This window comes from Taudactylus pleione, unplaced genomic scaffold, assembly GCF_031769625.1.
Source record: "Taudactylus pleione unplaced genomic scaffold, aTauple2 ptg000127l, whole genome shotgun sequence".
NCBI classification, from domain to species: Eukaryota; Metazoa; Chordata; class Amphibia; order Anura; family Myobatrachidae; genus Taudactylus; species Taudactylus pleione.
This window is the reverse complement of record NW_028284529.1, coordinates 1,040,121-1,062,098: the sequence shown is the minus strand read 5'-3', so window position 1 is coordinate 1,062,098 and position 21,978 is coordinate 1,040,121. Positions and strand designations below refer to the sequence as shown.

General features: G+C 43.5%; 1 protein-coding gene across 2 annotated transcripts in view; it reads left to right on the top strand.

Annotated features, from left to right (window-relative positions):
• The first annotated feature begins 3,615 nt into the window (after window positions 1-3,615).
• Window positions 3,616-21,978, top strand: part of HACD4 (3-hydroxyacyl-CoA dehydratase 4) — a 51,882-nt gene continuing 33,519 nt past the window's right edge. Inside the window, exons 1-2 of one of the 2 annotated variants that reach the window (XM_088472590.1) lie at window positions 3,616-3,640; window positions 9,278-9,380. In XM_088472590.1, the coding sequence (XP_088328716.1) occupies window positions 9,284-9,380 (97 nt within the window). In that variant the 5' untranslated portion in view covers window positions 3,616-3,640; window positions 9,278-9,283. Of the gene's footprint in view, window positions 3,641-4,529; window positions 4,688-9,277; window positions 9,381-21,978 lie in introns of those variants that run through there. The other variant, XM_088472589.1, reaches the window with a different exon arrangement.

Genomic DNA, 21,978 nt, shown 5'->3' with positions numbered 1-21,978 from the left:
GCAAGCCCAGCAGAGGGGGAGCCAGCAAGGCATCATACCGCACGCACACCCACCCTTCCCCCTCCCACCATCATTGTATCCAGACTAATAACGAGCAGGTCAGTGTGCTGTGCCTGCTAGCCTGCTGCTAATTGGGCTGCCTCTAGGGGGAGCTGCAGTGGAAGCACGCAGCCCCTCACAGGCAGTCTTGTTGATGAGAGAGTGAGAGCTCTTCCTGTTCCCTGACCTGCCTGAGACGAGCTGCCGTCTGACTCCGGGTACCAGGAGAGGAGTGATTCTTCCTTCCCCAGCTCTCTCTGCTCTCTGCAGGTGGGTAATTTGGGGGTGGGGCGGGGGGGGAATGGGTTGGTGGTGGTGGAGGTTGGGGTGTGTTATGTGTGGGGGAAGTTACACAGGGGGAACGAGTCTGGTTGAACCGCTGTTTTATGATTACTTTTTAACACACAAACAGGCATCTTCCGGACGACGTGACCTACATGAATAGTGATTACCGGCTGAAGACGCCATAGTTCCAGGGAGGATACATTTCTTCAGAGGTTCCACATTGTGAGAAACTACCGCAAAGGTAAGGTGCATATGGATGTGAAAAAAGGTGTGTATGGAGCGCTAGTGAAGATCAGGTGACCACGGTGTGTAAATTGTATTTATTAAGACTCTTATAAAAAATGACAATGTGCACACAGGATACAATAAATGATAAGTATCAAATCACAATAACAGAAAAAACGTGGGTAAAGAGCATCTGAGAACACCTGGAGATGTAATACGGATAAATACAAGATAGCAAACACTCCGTCTTAAGCTCCGTCTTAGGAGAGGGACTTTCATAGCAGTTCCGTATTACATCTCCAGGTGTTCTCAGATGCTCTTTACCCACGTTTCTTTATTGTGATTTGATACTTATCACTTATTGTATCCTGTGTGCGCGTTCTAATTTTTTATAAGAGTTTTAATAAATAAATACAATTTACACATCGTGGTCACCTGATCTTGACTAGCGCTCCATACACACCTTTTTTCTTGTGTATCATATTAGCAGGTGCAGATTCTGCTGTAGGAGCAGCCTGTCATAATCAGGATATACTATCTAGGTGATCAGCGCACTCAAATTTATCTAGCATATGGAATGTGACAAAAAATGGGTGGCGTTTCATGTTGGCATGCCCCATTTTCAGTAGCCACGCCCATATTTTTGACGCGTGCCTTCAGCGCGCAAGATATATATGGCTGTTTAATGGGGAGGGGGGCGCCAATCTGAAACTTGCCCTGGGCTCAAAAGACCCTAGTTACGCCACTGTTGGACAGTTCATATAGCATCACTGGGGGCATGTCCCAGTTCCTCAGATGTTGCTTTGTGTGGTTTTCCCACCGAAGAACTGGTTTAAACTAATAAAAGACACTTCATACAACTTTACATGCTAACCACTAATTTCATATGGGTCATATTTTCCGAGTGCTTGATGCGATTTCCTTGCGGGTTGAACCGGAAATCTGCAAATAAACAGTGATTTAGAATGGTACCAAACATGATATGTCTACCAGCTTATGTGCCTTGTATATCGTATACATTACATTTGACAACATAAGTATTCGCGAATAAAACCTCTGATATTAAGCTTTTAATGCGGAGGAACCTTTTTATAAGTTTTGGTATGAGTAAGTGTGAGAATATTGTGTAAAGTCACTAATATGCATGGTGCGTTTATGTGTTTTGATAAACAGCACAACTGTGCGCTGTGCGTCTTGTATATTTTATATGTTTTATTTAATGTGCATATGGGTTATGGTAGGACTTTCAACAATATGCGGTAGCAACGCAGATGCACGATGCTAATAATCGCAACACAACATGGCATCGTCAGGGACGACACAAAATGGCGTCGCCAGATATTAATTTAAGATTTGGTCTCAGCCAATCATCCGGCTTCGACAGGTCTGACCTGCCTTACTTGTGCGTATGGGTCCGATGTTACCGATCATTCTCCATGTTGCCCAAGTATATGGATGTGTGTAAGGGGAAGTGGACGTCCTCATGGTAAGCTGTGATCGCAATGCGATTGCAAACATTTGCATTTCACCGCTAATATATGCATTCTAGCAGAATAGCGATCCTTGCTGAATCAGGCCCTGAGCTTGAGAGCCACTAAGGTAGAGTAGCAGTGAATGGGTACTGATCGCAATTGCTACTGATATGCGTGGCAATTAAAAGGTGATAGGAAGGAGAGAGGACAAAGATATGTGACAGCCTAAGAGGCACCCCCTCCATGACACTGAAAGTCCCCATGACCAAGGGATGGCCATCGGAAGACAGCCATGAAATAGTGGTGATGAGGATACCATTGCAATATGCTTTGTGATGGCATGTGGCCATCGCATGGAAACCATCGATGGCCTTGTGGTGCACCTGCACAGTCAGCTGAGGGAACTCACGCATGTGCAAAGCTAGTGTGCTGCAGACACCACTTCTGGGTGCCCACAGCTGAATTAAATTAATGTAGCCATTGGATTTCCATCAGAAATTAGGCTTGCAATGATTAGCAACCATCATAAAACACACCTTTGAATGGAAAAAACTATTTCCATTAAGACAGGAAAATTGAAGGTCACTAACCATCGATTCTGATTTTCATCCATACCTATGCTTGCCATATCATCCCTTTAATTTGGGACACATATGAATTATCAGCAGATGCCTACAAGTTGGTAGGTGCACAGCGGATGTGAGCAAGGAAATCAGTCCACATGTTGACTCCAAACCAGAACAGGCTTCATTGAATACAACAGGATTCAGGTGAAATATAAACAGCAGTCAATACGATAAAGTAGTAATCTTTCTTGGGATAACCGTACAGCTGTACAGCACTGTAATGCTCCAGTAACACTGTGACAGCCAGACACTTCTATAGAGTCAAGTAAACAAGTCTTGCACCTGCAGTCTAATTGGGTTGACATTTAAGTCTGGTGACCCAGACATTTGACGAGTTATGCACAATAGATATGATAGATATGATATTATTATTGCTGATCAGTCATGCACAGTTAATAACACAGATATGTGATGTTGTTGAGTCAGATGAGTCATACACAGTTAAGAGATAGCTAGTAGCATTTAGTATTATTATTATTATACTTTATTTATATGGTGCCACAAGGGGTCTGCAGCGCCTTACGAGGTACATAGACAGAAACAAGGAGAACAAAACAAGAACATAAGTTACTAACCGTACAGAACATAGCAGGTCATGGACAAGGTTTATAAACATTGCTGCATCAGCAGTCATAATACCCAAGGGAAATGTGCTGTTGTAGGCAGTGGGGAGGAGATGATGGTATAAGTGAGGGACGACAAAGTACATGAGCTTACAGTCTACAGGGAGGAGAGGGACAGACAGACACAGGTGACACAGAGGGGAGAGACAGTGAGAAAAGAGCATGGAGCAGTGGATTTGGATGAGAGCTGGAAGGTGATACAACTACATGTCAACATAAATTAAACAAATGATGTAGCTGGTTGATTTCAAGTCTCCATTTCACCTGGTTTTAATCAGCCACAGAACCTGTGTAATTCACGTGTCCCTAATTAAGAGGATGATATGGCAAGCCTATCCATACCCTATCTGCTCATCTTCAGTGCTAGGAGGTACTGTATGGTAACATGCTGGACAGAATAAGCCAAATATAAACACTTTTCAGGACTTTATTTCATTAAAGTCTCTTGCCATCTAGTAATTTTTAACAATCATAAGAGAATGTACATGGGTACGGTAAAGAAAGTATAGGTAACCCTGGATAAAATTGCATAAAAATGTGATATATCGGATATGCGGTGTCAGTGATGTTTTCTGAATACCTATGGGTAACCATCCCAATGCAGACATCACTGTAGTTTCTGCAATGCACCAGGTAACAGCTGTCACCACTAGCTCCCATTCATTTCAGTGGAAGTGTGATAACAATGTAATTGTTTCTTGTACTGTGTCATTCAGGGACTTTTTACTGGCTGTTTAAGAAACACATTTGTTAAATTCATTGTTCTCATAAGCTGGGGAAACCCCATAAACTGTTATCATGCAATTAGAAACTGGAAGCAGTAAGGTGTGCATGGACAGAAAGAGAAATCACATATCTAAGCTCCTATCTGTAGTCCTGGGCTTGGTTATTTACACCTGTAAGTAGTGATTCTATACTCTTATTCCATCTTTTTTCCATAAAAACAGGCACACGTTTATGTATATAGGCTACATGAAAATAAAGGAAAGCAGAAGTATGTGACATTGTACAGCTGTCTGTTCCCCGATTTGTGGTTATTCTGGTCTTGTTCCTTAGTAAGTGCTATGAAGCAGAAACATATCTAGAACTGTAGGAGGGGAGTACAGGGAGGGATCAGATGATTTTAGTTAATGGGCGTGTATTCCTCTCCCTGACCCAGGCTATAGCGAAGTACAGTGCAGAATTGCAGGGACTGGTGTATCTTGCCTTTATATATACACACAATATTACTGAGCTCCACTCTTAGCTAAGTGCTGGCTTATCCTGGTACGTGAGGCCCAAGGACACGATGAGAGCTCACAACTGGAGAACAGCTACACTTTGGCTGACCCAGGAGTAAGACCCAGTGAGTAGTACCAGGCTCTGCCCAGGAACACTTCCAGAAGAGAAACATCCTCGTCTAATAGTTACAGCCTGGGTGAGTTATTTCCTTTTGTTGCTAGTGGTCATTGGGAAGTATCAGTTCTGCTATTTCTCAATAAAGTGTGCAGTGCCAGAGAACTGAGCTCTCACACAGCACGGCCTTTACTAACTGATCCTGCAAACAAGAAATAGCTGCTAGGCTTCACTAGCTAGCAAACACCTGGCAATGACAATGTGAAGCAGATGTGCAGGGCAATGCCTTGAATCACACTCTTGCTTAATAGAATATATACAAGTCTATATGTATATCACTCAGTCTCTAGCTGCCTCTTTTATTTAATAAGCTTAAAACAGGAAACAGAAATGAAAAAGTCAACAAATGCTGCTCTTTGGGTGCCAAATACTGCAAAATATTTATACAAACATGTGCCCATCAATGCTATTAATCTGGACGCATCAGGAATTGGTATTCTGGGAGGTTACACAATCTGAGTTATAGATGAAACAGTAACACCTGGAATTCTAAGGAAAGTAAAAGGCGCAGACAGAATAATCAAGTGATTAATAATAGTTTTGTAGAAAACCCCCTCCCATTGCCATCTTATGCTACAGAATTGTCATCGGTCTGTTGAAGACTTCCAATAATTTACAGCCTTATGGCTTTCTAACCTTTGTAAGGGAAACTGCTTTAACATCCAGCAGCTGTGACAGTGTAACATTGCATTTGGCATGCAGATAATACAGCTGCAGTCGCACATAGACTATAGTCATACCGCATATCATTTAATCAGCATAAGCTGTTTGTGCACCCCCTTTGCATGGCTTAGTGAATAAGATGCATTAGAAGGTAAAAAGTCTCATGAAAAGATGTTAGACGCTACAGAATCACGCCACGGCACGGCATGGCTGTTTCACGCGCACGGAAGTAAGCTGTATGTGGGCACATCTGTATTTATTAGTTACTTACCACATGTAGGGCAGCATATTGCCATTGGTCGATGTTTCAGTCCATACAGGACCTTTATGGAGACCTCCTCACTGTTCAGCAGCATTTAAATAAAATATGGTGGTTGTGATGCTTTGTTAGATTCCTGTCTTTTAACCCTTCCTGCTGGTGAAATAGTAGAGTAGACAAACACTGCTTTCTGATGAAATTATGACCATGTGAAAAAACAAATTGTTTGCCTTTGAAGCGGGGGCTTAAAGAAAATCTAACTTTAAACAGAATATGAGACTTCCTACATACTGTTCAATGCAATCTTTCCAAATTTCATCACAAAGTTATCATTTGTGCTTTTAAAATGTTACGAGCGAATGACAGTGGTTAGCAATTTGCAGTCTCCAATTCTCATGCTGCTATTTCTCTTAGTCATTTTACAAGGGTGTAGGGAAACAGGCAGCAGCAAGTCCATGGGAGTATGAACGTATGGGTGGTGCTAGATGGGCACTTTCTAGCAGGAGGATTGCTACAGTAGCATTAATACTTTCATTACACATCTTCAGAATGGAAATGATCTGTTGTGACAGAGAAAGAACATTTCCCCATCACATCAGTGGGGGTGATTCAATTGTTTAGCTGGTGGCTATTATTTTTCAATTGTTGCAGAATTCAAATTGTATGTCTTATACAGCAGTAAAAAGATGCTGTGTGTCTACAGCATAGCAAGGAACACCCCCCCAACCACTTTCTCTCATTTTATCACTCCACAAACTTGTGTTTGTACCACCAAGGCTGGTGCAGGGTTCCTATACGCCCTAGGTAAAGCTTCACCCACTAATGGCCTTTTTGTCCCCAATACCCTCTTCCTTCACCCTCAGACACACTTTTAAAATATTATTACATCAATTTAACAAGAATACATATGTGCATGCGTGACCTGGCTTTGCTAGTTCACACATGCATGGTAGAATTCAATCCCAGATTTAGGCTTTCAGTTCTAGTTTTGCAAAAAAAAATATGGAAATGATAATAAAAAATATAAAATGATTAATAAAATAGATTTGAAAATTGTATAAAATATTGCACGTAATTTAAAAGAAAAACACACTATATAAATAAATGAAGCTACCCCTGCTACCACCTACCTAACTGCACATAAATGTTATTTAAAGAGAATTATAATATTTATACACAAGGTTTAGTAATTTTTACCACCAAAATCTTTTTCGGGTTTATTTAACAAAAACCAGTCACCAGGGCAGTTGAGAAACTTACAGCATTGCCGGCCACGCATGGATCCTTTGGCGCATGCGCGTCTCAGTCTTGAGCTTCCAGGTGCAAATACAATAAACATCTTAAAAATTGGAAAAAAACCCATACATTTTTTTTTACAGAACTAAGTAACATTATTTTATTATTAGTTTTATTTACTTTTCATGAAATACCGATGGAAGGGATGCCGGTTGTCAGTACACTGAGAGCGGCATCCCGATGGTCCAAATTCTGACAGGGGAACGGTGAGTAATGTTTCCCTGTCCTATTTACCCCCTAACCCTTCTTTCCTGCACCCTTATACTAACTTTCCCTACCCCACACCCTAACCCTCCCGGTAAGTGCCTAAACCTAACCCACCCTCCTTAGTGCCTTACCCTAACCCTCCCCCCTTAGTGCCTAACCCTAACCTCCCACCGGTGGTGCCTGAACCTAACCCCCCTATCTAGACCCTAATCCTAACCTCCCCCCTCCCACAGCCTAACCCTAAGTCCCCCTGGGGTGCCTAAACCTAACCCTCCCCCCTCTGCAGTTGATACTTACCTTTCACCAGTCTCCTTATGATCAGGATGCCGTCTGCCGGGATTATGATGTCAGCATCCCCAGTCATGTCGGGATTCTCTCAGCGATCGGGATTACAGTCTCGGGGTTCCGGCAGACAGCATCCCTGTTGTCGGGATCTTAACCGCATTCCATTTTAAATACATAAATGCTTACCATTATTATTAGTAGTAGTAATAGTAACCCAAGTGATTTGTCTGCAGTCTGCATGCAGCTTTATGTATTTTCAATACCTGTCAGAAACATCCCTCATAGTAGTGTTGCATTAGGTGGCCTCATTAATGCCCTAGGCAGCTGCCCAGTATTAGCTCCAGGCCCTGTGCACTGCTGCACAAAATAAGCGCACTGTTGTACCAACTCTGAGCCTGATTCAAAGATGGATGTAATTTGTGAAAATATGCTAATTATTCACTCGCTGTCCAGTGCTTAGAGACGCCCACTGAAAGCATCTCACGTCCACTGCTCACACACAAAATCGGAAACAGAGAACGCAGATCAGATGGTCATCAGTCCTCTGAGTAAGTCTAAACTGTCACAGACACAGCGGGTCTCCGGACACGCAGAGGGCTCTCCTGCTACAACCAAGAACGCAGGGGCTAATTTACGGACGGCCAGAAAACAGTATTTTTCTAACCACCCCCTATTACCGCCCCAAAACTCTGACTACCTGTCACTCACTTTGCGAATGAATCCTCTGTGTTAGTGTAATCGCAATTCAATCGTGCACATGTGTGGCTTACATGCATGCGCAATGGTTAACAATCGCTCAATATTCACAAATATCAGTATTTCATCAATCTTTGAATCAAGAAATCCATTTGTAAGCAATACACGTATTCTACCTACAGTAACTGCTGTCCTTGGCTTAGGAACATTTCTGCATCTCTGCTATTTTGCTGCACAAATACATGCGCTTGTGCAAAACAGGTGCATGGTGAGATCAAAGCTGATTTTGCGCTTTGAAAATAACACCCCTATTGTGCATAGAAATTAAGAAGGTTCCAGAGCCAGACCGCTAATCATATCTCACATCAGTGGCGTCACTAGGGGTGTGCGGGCCGCACCCGGGTGTCACCCGCTGAGGGGTGACACCAAGGTGCAGACTGACACTCCCCCACAGTGACAGGAGCCGGGTGCTGCACTCTAGTATTAAGTGCAGCACCCGGCTCATGACATTGTGAGGGAGCCGGCACTGCAACACAATGCAGTCAGTACCCCCTGCACCCCCTCCCAGTAATATAAAAAAAATGGGAAGAGAGGGATTGGACCGTGAGGCCACACCCACATCTGTCAAATCCACGCCCCTTTGCACATGGCCACACACCCTTTTCGGGGCGCGTGCGGCTGTGCCACGCTCACAACGTCCCTCCCCGCACCGGGTGACACTGCAGGGAGGGACACCACTGTCTCACATCACAAATATCATTCAAAGTTTTCCCCTCAAATGCCCCAGGAAAACCTGGTTCTAAACCTTCTGGAGGCTCCTTATATAATGTTATAAATGTGAAATATGCTGATGCTTTCTGACATTCAAAGCACTGTGATTGTCCCAATTCCCCAGTAGGTGTAAATTTGGTAAATCTGTACATATACTTGTACTAAATTCAAAATCAATTGATCAGCTCAACCACTGTGCCCCCCCCCCCCCCCCGAAAAATAATTAGCAAACAAAAGAAAAAGCAAATCCTTACAGTAAATGAATTAAATGAGACAAAATCACAAATGTTGCTTAAGAGTACAGTAAAACGGTCTAAATAGGGAAATTCAGCACAGAAGATCATTAGGCAATATAGGAATCAGTGTTACATCTAATCGTACATTTATAATAGATTATATTTAATCAAACATGTCCTTTGTGTTCTCAAATTACAGGCCAGGATGAAGATGTATCTTTCAGTCTATTACCTTCTTCAATTCTGTGGCCATTCCTGGATCTTCACCAATATGACAGCCAGGCTTCTTTTCTTCGGAAAAGGTAACATTGCAGTTGTACAGTAAATCATGACACACACACACGCTCTATTCAGCAATGTATTTTTTACTTAAATAATGCAGAAATGAGTGTGTGAGAGAGAGAAAGAGAGAGAGAGAGAGAGAGAGAGAGATATTTATCTATAATGTAAAGACACCAAAATATAAATGTATATAGACTAATATAAAGCCTATGTACACATTCAGTTTTAATCTTCTTACTCACTTTTGGGAGGCTTTAGCTAGACATACTGTACACTTGCTGCTTGGCACACTGCAGGGAAGGAGACTGAGGCAGAGTTTCAAGATCCTGCAGGGAGTGATGGGAAAATTTCCATTTGTCCCTGCAGTTTTCGTGAAAGTTAAGGATTTTCTTCATATAACACTATTATGAGATGGCCATTGACATATCTATAATGGCTGCAAGATGTGCGGGGGTCCCACACCGCATCCATGTTTAATACTTACCTCTAGGGCCGATTCTAGACATTGTGGAGCTCAGGGCCAAAGTTCACAGTTGCGCCCCCCCCCCCCAAAAAAAAACAACAAACAACTTTTTGTAGTTGACGTTCCACTGCGCGGGCTGAAAGCACACGCGCTTCCGGAAAAGGGGTGTGTCCTTGTGGAACACCCCCAATTCATCACACTGTGGGGTGTGCCCAGCACTTATGAAGGTGCTGGGCTTCCCCCAAGCTCTCCCCTCGTGGCTAATAATTGCCATGTGCAGTAATGCGCCTTACACAGTATGTCTTACACAGTAATGCCCTTTATAACACATTCTGCCACACACAGTAATGCCCTGTATAACACATTATGCCACAAGCAGTAATGCCCTGTATAACACATTATGCCACATGCAGTAATGCCCTGTATAACACATTATGCCACATGCAGTAATGGCCTGTATAACACATTATGCCACATGCAGTAATGGTTTTTATAACACATTATGCCACATGCAGTAATGGTTTTTAGAACACATTATGCCACATGTAGTAATGCCCTGTATAACACATTATGCCACATGCAGTAATGCCCTGTATACACATTATGCCACATGCAGTAATGGTTTTTATAACACATTATGCCACATGCAGTAATGGCTTTGATAACACATTATGCCACATGTAGTAATGCCCTGTATAACACATTATGCCACATGCAGTAATGCCCTGTATAACACATTATGCCACATGCAGTAATGCCCTGTATAACACATTATGCCATACGCAGTAATGCCCTGTATATTAGCTTGTGCCGCACACAGTAATTCTCTTTATAATACAGTATCCCCAATTCAAATTACGTCACACATTAGTCCCTTATTCATGTTATGACACACAGTGGTGCCCCTTTTACACAATGCCCAAATTAGTGCCCCTTATACGCAAGGCCCACAGTACTGAGTAGTAGTGCCCCTAATACAATGCCCACAGTAGTAGTGCCCCCTATAGTAGTGCCCACATTAGTAGTGCCCCAGTAATAATGCCCCCTATAGCAGTGCCCAAAGTTGTAATGCCCCCATTAGTGCCCCAAATAGTAGTGCCCCCAGTAGTAATGCCCCTTTATAGACTTGTCCCCAGTAGTAATGCCCCCTTATAGACATGCCCCCAGTAGTAATGCCCCCAGTAGTAATGCCCCCTTATAGACATGCCCCCAGTAGAAATGACTCCTTATAGACATGCTCCCAGTAGTAATTCCCCCCTATAGACATGCCCTGAGTAGTAATGCCCCTTATAGACATGCCCCCAGTAGTAATGCCCCCTTATAGACATTCTCCCAGTAGTAATGCCCCCTTATAGACATGCTCCCAGTAGTAATGCCCCCTATAGACATGCCCCTTATAGACATGCCCCCTGTAGTAATGCCCCTTACAGACATGCCCCCAGTAGTAAACCCCCCTATAGACCTGTCCCCAGTAGTAATGCCCCTTATAGACATGCCCCCAGTAGTAATACCCCCTTATAGACATGCCCTCAGTAGTAATACCCACTTATAGATATGCCCCCAGTAGTAATGCCCCCATGCCTCCCTTCTGAAAAATAAAAAATACAAACACAATACTTACCTTAGGCCCCGCTCCTGCGTCCGCTGCCGTCCGGTCCGACCGCGGCTCCACCACGGATCTATGGGAGAGACGTCATGACATCCCTCCTATAGTGCTGTTTGCTGGAGCCGGAGCTCTGAAGTGAGCTTCGGCTGCCACTGCAGGGAGCCGGGTGCCCACTGATAACAAATATCAGCGGGCGCCCGGCAACGCGGGGGGGTCCGGTACTGTTTTTTTTTTTTTATTATGGGATTAATTTTTTTTTACCTTCTGGGGACTCAGTGGTGCCCTCTAAGGGCTGGCGCCCCGGGCGACTGCCCTGTTATCCCACCCCTAGAACCACCACTGCTTACCTCTCCAGTCCCACATCTGTGTTGCAGTAGCAGCTCAAATCACAGAGACAATGGCACAGTGGCCATCTTCCCGGAGATTTGCACATGTGTAGTAGAGGTAGTAGAGTAGAGTAGTGCCCATGCCCTGTACCAAGGCATGGGCACCATGTTACTGTAGAACTGCGCATGTGCAGTAGAGGTGAACACCAATACCATGGTGCAGGCGCCACATTACCAGAGACTGGTGCATGTGCAGTAGACTCTGGCACAATGCCAAAGTCTACTGCATCACAGAGAGGAGGGGGCCCGCATGGAGTAGTCTGCACACAGGCTCCCTCCTCTCTCACACCGCCGCCATCTTATCACTTTTCACTCTGTCTCCTAACACTGCTTCGTAAATGACCCCATAGTTAATGCATAGGCTCTGGCCAAGGCTTGTATTGCCCGCATTATGATGATGTCTAGTTGTCTTACCTTTGCTGAATAGTGTGGGTTGATGAATGAATTGGTGGGACATGAATGATTTTTATATACTAAGCATAATTGTATACTTATATATGACTGAATTTGGGGCCTATCGACTGCTTCTTCCTTTGACTTCCTCCTTCCTTTGTCCCCCCACGTTTTTTGAGAGTGCTGATGGCTAGGATCTGTGTTCATGCAGCTGTCAAAATCAATAGCTGCAGCTGTCGGAACGGTTCATACATTGCCTGGCACATCAGGGCATTAGCTTGTAGAAAACAGCACCAGTAATGATAAGGGCGCATAGCATCCCTGCGATTCTGCTCGCTTCCCTGCATTTCTACATGCAGGGAATCGGTAACTGCAGTACTTAACTTGCGCAGTTACCGGTCTCCTCCCTACCACCCCTTCATACATCTCCCCCTTAGCCCATTGTCCCACAGGGAAAAAAACATTGGCACCATGGGGAAAAAAAACAACATAAAATAGCCCCCAAATGAAAAAAAACACACATTTTCCCCCACAGGGAAATAATACACACACACACATTTGGGCCCCACAATAAAAAAAACACACACACTTTGGCCCCATCAGGAGAAAAAAAACATACACATTGGCCTACACAAAAAAAATTAAACACATAGGGGCATATCCAATTAGCCCCGCAGCTAATTGTCGCGCTGGTGGGGATTCAATTAGCGGGGATTCCAAGCGCGGGTGTCGCGAGTCCCCGCTGTCGGACTTTACCTTGCCCCTCATGTAGTTGCGAGGTAAAATCTGCGTAAGGCCACCTGCGCGAGCGGGTAACACACTGATTCCACAGTTCTCGCGAAATCAGTGTGTTCTCGCGCAGGAGTCCCGTTCTAATGACGCAGGGAAATAGCTATTTAATTGAATAGCTAATCCCCGCGTCGCGGGACTTTTGCCTGATAATTAGCCGCGGGAGAAATCCTGCTGCTAATTGGATATGCCCCATAGATTCAATGATTGCTCCCACAAGAAAAAAATAAATAACACACATTGATTCATTGCCCCCACACATCCAAAGACTGAGTGACCTCACCTGCTGGGCTGTCACAGATAACTGCAGAGTTAATTGCAGGAGACCAGCCTCCAGTCGCTTCAGAAAGTCCAGACCAGTGAGTGTCTCCCTCCAGAGAGTTCAGACCAGACCATTGGGTTGGAACTTAGTCCCACTCCCTCTCTCACCCAGGCCCACAGTACCTTATTACTGTCCTCAATCCTCATCACCTTCCTCAACCCTTCATCACTGTCCTCAGCCCTCATGGCTGTCCTTAGCCCTTATCACCTTCCTCAGCCTTGTTTCAAGTAGCTCAAATTCAATACAATAATATGCAGTTTCATTCACCAATAAATTCAGTTTCAGCCCCACTCCAGGAGTTCATGCCAGTCACTGGCACTTGCTTGCTGCAGCCTGCAGTGCAGTTCCTTGGCCTAAGTCCTCATGCTGCAGCAGTGTTTCACTACACCTCCTCCTGTGTCCTCACCGCTGCAGGTCCCGGCCGCCACCCGCCGTAGTCATACTGTAGTGCACCGTGTGACTGTGAATAGGCTCCACCCTGACAACTGCGGTAGCATGGCCTATATGTGCTGCCCTGGTCTGACTCGCAATACCTGTGAAAATAAGAAGTTAGTGCATGAGTGTGTTTATAAAGCTCTTATTGCTGAACATTTAATAAGGTCGTACAGGGAGATCGGGAGTTCCGATGTTACCAGCTAACAGCCGGGCTGAGATTACAGCAGGTGAGATCTGACTAACTGGCCCTATTTCTGCCTACCTTCTCTGCTGCGTTCTGCTGCTACTGGCTGGTTCCCTCCATGTCCGTCCTCCTCGTTCGCCCGACGGCGAGATGTAGTGATGTTGCTCCCGTTTCAGTGGTACGGTAATACGCTTCCAACGAGTTTCAGGCTTAAAGCCCTTTGTCACACATAGCGATTTTATTCTGAGGTCTCCTTTTTATTAGAAAACAACTTTATTGGCTTGATTGAAAACGGAATCTGATCCGGATCTTCTCATTAAAAACAAGTGGTTATCATGTGTTTGTTTTTCCCCATGGTTCCATTTATAAAAATAGATATTGCCAAAAATTATTTGTGAATATTTGTCTGACTCTATAGGAAAGCATTAAATTATATGTCTATATTTAACCCTGCAGACTGTAGGGTTTGCAGAAAATAAATCCATTTAGTCTATTTCTTTTTTAATTCCTGGGAAATATCTCCTTCTTTCCATTTCTTAGACACTACCGTGTTTCCCCAATAATAAGACACTGTCTTATTTTTTTTTTGGTTCCAAAAAACACCATAGGGCTTATTTTCGGGATAGGTCTTATTTTAACTAACATTGACAGCAGTGCCCCTTATGCAGGCCCCCCCTGTAGCAGTGCCCCTTATGCAGGCCCCCCATGTAGCAGTGCCCCTTATGCAGGCCCCCCCTGTAGCAGTGCCCCTTATGCAGGCCCCCATGTACCAGTGCCCCTTATGCAGGCCCCCCCTGTAGCAGTGCCCCTTATGCAGGCCCCCCCTGTAGCAGTGCCCCTTATGTAGGCCCCCCCTGTAGCAGTGCCCCTTATGCAGGCCCCCCATGTAGCAGTGCCCCTTATGCAGGCCCCCCCTGTAGCAGTGCCCCTTATGCAGCCTCCCTTGTGTAGCAGTGCCCCTTATGCAGGCCCACCCCTGTAGCAGTGCCCCTTATGCAGCCTCCCTTGTGTAGCAGTGCCCCTTATGCAGGCCCCCCCCTATAGCAGTGTCCTTTATGCAGGCCCCCTTATTGCAGTGCAAGTACGTTACTTACCTGAGTTGCCGCCATCCGGGATGTCCCTCTCACTTGCGCGCTGACTGGATCTAATATGATCCAGCAGGCGCGGCTGCACAGGATCCTCAGCGCGCGGGTGACGTCATGACGTCACCCGCGCACTGCATGACTGGGAACGCTGGTCTCTGCAGCGTTCCCAGCTCAAAAAGAGAATAAGGTAGGTCTTATTTTCGTGGTAGGGCTTATTTTAGACCGGGCTACAAAAGTAAGGGTAGGGCTTATTTTCAGGGTAGGTCTTATTATCGGGGAAACACGGTATTTCAATCCTGTTCCATTTGAGTTCGCTAGGATCTTTTCTATGATAGTCCATACAATGTTTTGGGACACTGCGGGTCTGTAATCCCTTTTTAATGTTAAAAATGTGTTCTGCAATTCTTGTTTTCAACTTTCTCTTCGTTTGTCCTATGTATTGGTATCCGCACGGGCACTGTAATAGATAAATTAATCCTTCTGTCTCACAAGAGATTATCTTTTATTTTGTATTTCTTTTTTGTTACATTTGATTGAAATTCTGCTAAGGGTTGTGTGGTCGTTTTCTTTGTAGATTTGCATGCCAGGTAGTTCAGACAAAAGACGTTTCCTTTCTTATCTGTTGTGGTTTTGTCTTCCTTCTTAATGTCGGTATAGCTGTTCACCAATTCTTTTTTCAAATTTTGCACTTTCCTATAAATGATGCGTAAATAAAGACATGGACCTCAAAAATGAACCTAAGCATTAAACCTTTAACGGAACATCAAGTCTCTCTCCTCAATAAAGGACTCACGTTTTCACCATATTCAAATGCCAAACAATTTGACCTCTATATAGACACGCAGATGTTTATAAGAAAACTTGCGTCAAGAAATTCTCCTCCAACACAAAAACTGAAGAAACAAAGACTATCACTCACGAACCATAAACACACACAGCAAATTTAAACTTGTCTCTACAATTTTTCCATCACACATCAAAGGCCCCTAAATTGAAACTTTCCAGAGATTGGTGGAAAATGATATTAGGACGATTACTGGGAAAGAGAAGAAGAGATCCAACTTACAAAGAGAAGAAAAACAGGCATTGCAAGATTTTAAAAATGATGATTCGATAGTACTGAAACAAGCTGATAAAGGTGGGGGACTGGTCATCATGGACTGAGAAAAGTATGATGCAGAAGCCATAAACCTCCTATCAGAGAACTTCTGGAGGAAGAATTAGAAATGGGGACTTTGAATAAAAAAAGAATACAATTTTCTCTATGGAGAAAATCCTAAAATACCCACGTTCTATCAACTTCCAAAATTCCATAAGAACCCTGAGTCCCCCCCTGGACACCCTATTGTGTCAGGAATAGGGTCACTGTCTTCAAATCTATCGAAATACATTGACTCCTAAATACAAGAACTAGTACAGCAACAAAAAAGTTATTTAAGGGACACATAGGACATCCTTCAAGATTTAGAAAACATAGAATGGAAGAACAGTTACACTCTTTGCACAAATGATGTCCGGTCACTTTATACTTGCATAGCCCATGAATTGGCTGTGATGCTACAAGATTCTTTCTGTATGATCACACATTCTTATCTAATGTCCAAATCAATTCATTATGAGTTGCATCAATTACATCCTGCACAGATATTAGTTCTGGAATCAGGGACTATTTTACAATCAGACCAAGGGAACTGCGATGGGTTCGTCACTCTCATCCTGTTACGCAAATTTATTCGTGGCTAGGTGGGGGGAAAAAAACATTTAGCACAATAATCCATACAAACAGAACATAATTTTTTGGAAACGCTATATAGACGACTTGTTCTTTGTTTGGGATGGACCAGAACACAATTTAATGGACTTCTTCAAATACTTAGGAATGAACGATTTTGGATTGAAATTAACATCAACATCAAGTAAAGAAATGGTCATATACCTGGATTTGGAAATCTTCATACTAAATAATACCGTAAATACAAGGACAAACACGAAAGAGGTGGAAAAAATACCCTTTCAAAAACTGGTAATCACCATAAAAATTGGATCTATAACATCCCGGAAGGCCAATTTAGAAGAATGAAAAGGAACTGTACTCAGCATGAAACATATCTGCAACAGAGTGAAGAAATTAAAAATAAGTTTTTACAGAAAGGATATGATGAAGCTAAATTACAGGAAGAAATAGCCTTATTAAACAGGAAAGAGATGATACAATATAAACAAAGAAGGAACCAGGATGATTTCATTTTAGCGTTTGTAACACAATACAATATTAGCCAATATTACATTTTTCAATCGATACTTAGAAAGCGTTGGCACATCTTACAGCTGGATAAACAATTACAATTCAACAAAAACCATGCATCATTTATAGGAAAGCACACAATTTGAAACAAGAATTGGTGAGAAGCTACACCAAAGCAAAGAAGGAAGACAATACAACTACAGATAAGAAAGGAAACTTCTTTTGTCTGAACTGCCTGGCATACAAAACTACAAAGAAAACAACCACACAACCGGTAACAGAATTTCAATCAAATGTAACAAAAAAGAAATACAAAATAAAAGATAATCTCTTGTGAGACAGAAGGATTAATTTATCTATTAGAGTGCCCATGTGGATACAAATACATAGGACAAACGAAGAGAAAGTTGAAAACAAGGATTTCAGAGCACATTTTTAACATTAAAAAGGGATTACAGACCCGCAGTGTACAAAAACATTTTATGGACTATCATAGAAAAGATCCTAGAGAACTGAAATGGAATGGGATTGAAATACTGGTCAAATCTCGACTGTGGAAGCCCGACAGGAGGAGATCCCGACGCCGGCTGGTAAGTATCCTAACCCTCCCCTCTCCCCCTAAACCTAATTTTATGCAAACACTATAGCCTGCAGGGTTAAATATAGACTTAGAATTTAATGCTTTCTTATTGAGTCAGATAAACATTCACAAATAATTGTAGGCCATAGCCCTCTTAAACATGTAAACATATGATTAAGGTTTTTAGTAAACATAATAGACAAATCAATTTTTATTTATTTTATTTATTTACACAAAAAAGCGCAATACCTATTCTTATGAATGGAACCATGGGAGAAAACAAACACATGGTAACCACATGTTTTTAATTAGAAGATCCGGATCAGATTCCGTTTTTCATTCAAGCCAATAAAGGCTTTTTCTAATAAAAAGGAGACCTCAGAATAAAACCGCTATCCTTGACAAAGGGCGTTAAGTCTGAAATGCGCTGGAAGCGTATTACCGTACCACTGAACCGGGAACAACGTCACTGGCCCCCTCAATGCTCCCTAACAGAACTCATTGTCTACCTGAGAGCACTCCCCGCTTCACTGTCCACCTTACAGCACTCCCCCCTTCACTGTCCACCTTACAGCACTCCTCCCTTTGATGTCTACCTTACAGCACTCCTCCCACCTTCACTCTCCACCACACAGCACTCTCCTCTCCTTCACTGTCCATCTCACAGCACCCCCATCCTCCCTGTCACTTCAATGTCCTCTTCGCAGCACTTCCACTTTCCACCTCATAGCTCTCCATCTTCAGTTTAACTCACAGCATCCCCTGGCCCCTTCAATGTCCACCTCAAAGCATCCTCTGGCCCCTTCACTTTCCACCTCAAAGCACTTCCCCCATTCAGTAACCACCTTACAGCACCTCACCCCCTCTCCTCCAATGTACACACAAAACCCCCACTTCAATGTTCACCTCACTTCCTTCAGGGCCCACCTTACAGCAACCCCTTCTCCCCAAGAGAAGGTAGCAGAGCACTGGGGGAAAAAAAAAAAAGGAGCGGAGTCTCCGGGATGAAGAAGAGTGTGACATCGAGGAATAAATTTCATGGCAGCACATCACAATTATGAAGGGAGGGGGTCCTCTGCTCCCCCTGCACAGTGCAGTGTCAGGAATTCTAGAGCCATCAGCCCCTGCTGCTTGAAGTGGCATCCAGTCCCTAAGCGAGTGCCCAGTTCGGCAAGCGGAAAAAAAAAATGGGCAATTTGATCAGTCAGGAATGAAATTAAATTTCATTAAAAATAAATTATTCTTCAACTCTTAATTTGCTCTTTAAAACTTTCAGCCTGTAGTGTGTGTGTGTGTGTGTGTATATATATATATATATATATATATATATATATACAGCCATGGGCAAGAGTTTTGAGAATTATAAATATATTGGTTTTCACAAAGTTTGCTGCTTCAATGTTTTTAGACCTTTTTGTCAGATGTTACTATGGTATACTGAAGTAAAATTACAAGCTTTTCATAAGTGTCAAAGGCTTTTATTGACAATTACATTAAGTTTATGCAAGAGGCAATATTTGCAGTGTTGACCATTCTTTTTAAAGACCTCTGAAATTCACCCTGGCATGCTGTCATTCAACTTCTCGGCCACATACTGAGTGATGGCCGCCCATTCTTGCCTAATCAATGCTTGGAGTTTGTCAGAATTTGTGGGTTTTTGTTTGTCCACCCGCCTCTTGAGGATTGACCACAAGTTCTCAATGGGATCAAGGTTTGGGGAGTTTCCTGGCCATGGACTCAAAATTCAATGTTTTGTTCCCAAAGCCTTATGGCAAGGTGCTCCATCATGCTGGAGAAGGCATAGTTCATCACCAAACTGTTCTTGGATGGTTCTGAGAAGTTGCTCTTGGAGGATGTTTTGGTACCATTCTTTATTCATGGCTGTGTTCTTAGGCAAAATTGTGAGTGATCCCACTCCCTTGGCTGAGAAGCAACCCCACACATGAATGGTCTCAGGATGCTTTACAGTTGGTATGGCGTGTGGACAACAAAACCCACAAATTCTGACAAACTCAAAGCATTGATTAGGCAAGAAGGGCGGCCCATCAGTCAGTATGTGGTAGTAAGTTGATCAACACTGCAAATATTGGCTCTCTGCATTAACTTAATGTAATTGTCAATAAAAGCCTTTGACACTTATGAAATGCTTATAATTTTACTTTAGTATACCATAGTAACATCTGACAAAAGGTCTAAAAAGGACCAAAACGTTGGCTGTCTTTTACACTTTGTTAGATGGTATATATGGAATAAACTACTCCTTTTTTTTTTGCAAGACTGTGAGTGCCCTACTTTTTCTTATCTATGTTTAAATGCTGGAGATTTGCGTACATTACCTGATGCTGCAGGATGCACCCCAGCTGATGGTATTTGAACTGTGAGTGCTGGATGTAATCTGACATCTTGTATATAAAATTAATTGGTCTGTTTGTTTGTCTGTCTCTCCGGTTATGCATTCGGACACCCCTGCACCGATTGGGATGAAACCAACGCAAGGTGGTCCAGTTGGATCCTTGCCAGGTTTTAGGGCAGTTAGGGTCCCGGTTGAACCTCCCATTGGTGTACACTGGGCCTCTTCTGTGCTTTCCACTGGATGGATTTGGACAAAAACTTCCCAGAGTGGTAACATTGGATCCCAAAAGACATACTGGGGGTGGAGATCCTGGTCAGACCTCCCGTTTGTTTACGCTGGGCAGAACTTTGACCCGGGGACGCTTGACAGAACTTTGACCCAGGGAGCCTGTTCTGGGCCTTCCACTGGATGGATTTGTATGAAGATTTCACAGAGGGATGGCAATTGGTCTGGGATGCCTAACGGAGTGGTTGGGGTCCCGGTTGGACCTCACGGCAGAGAACATTTAAACCCGGGCAACGCCTGGTACTTCAGCTATTTGTGTGTGTATATATATATATATATATTAAAATAGAGAATGTGACAAGGGCATAAATATTTTAATAGAATAAAAAACACATATAAAAGGAATAGACTTAGATACTTGGTACGAGTACACCTGTTATCATCAGTGTTGGCTGGTTACCACATGATTCAACACAAGAACTCCAGCGGCACTCTGCTGACCGTCCGTCTCTGGAAGAACACAGGATCACCGTGTATATCACTACCAGTGCGGCGTCTGCAGCCACGTTGTCCACCAGATGATCGATCCTCAGGTCCTTCTCGGCACCTGGTGCCGGTCCTGGGGGACGTGGTTCCAGACACTGCAGACGCCGTCGTCCAGAGACGTACGGTGAGCAGAGCAGAGTGCCGCTGGAGTTCTTGTGTTGAATCATGTGGTAACCAGCCCATACTGATACTTGGTACGAGTCTATTCCTTTTATATGTGTTTTTATTCTATTAAAACATTTATGCCTTATGAAGCACCCCTTGTCACATTCTCTATTTTAGTGTTTTAAACTCATGGGATTACGGTGTTCCGTGTGGAAGATAAGGGAGTACTTCTCTAGACAAAAGGATTCTGGTGCTTAAAGGAGCTGTTTTTAAAACTATAAGCTGGATATGGACACACATTAACACGAAAGGACGAACATATGTATTTTATTATATATATATAATATATATACATATATATATATATACACACATAAAGAAAAAGCAGTAAAAGAAAGCGAAAAAGATAGTTGCTGATTTTAGCCACTCGTGTCATTCTTTGTTCTCTTTATTGCCCTCTGGTAAGCGTTTTAGGTGTATTGGGTGTCGAACTAGCAGACCGCGGAAGTTATTTTCAGGCCGCGATTGTTAGTAAACTTTTTATGCAATTTTATTTGACTGAGGCCCTGATTCAGAGCCGGACGCTCTGACAGAGCGCTCGCTCTGAATCAGGGCCGTCCCTCTTACTTTTTGGAGCGGCCTCCTGGCCCCTCGCATAGCTGTGGGTGACCACCCACAACAGCTATAGCGAGCGGCCAAAATGATGGTCGCGATGGTCAAGACCATCGCAACCATCGGGCTTGCGACGAGACCCTTGTGGTAGGGTCTCGTCTGTCGCAAGCCCTGGAGTGCTTTTGGCTCTATCAGAGCCAAAAGCACTCCCAATGACATCACTAGTGATGTCAGTGGGGCCGGCCCCAGACGGTAGGCGTTCCCGTGGGAACGCCTCTGTCTGGGCAGC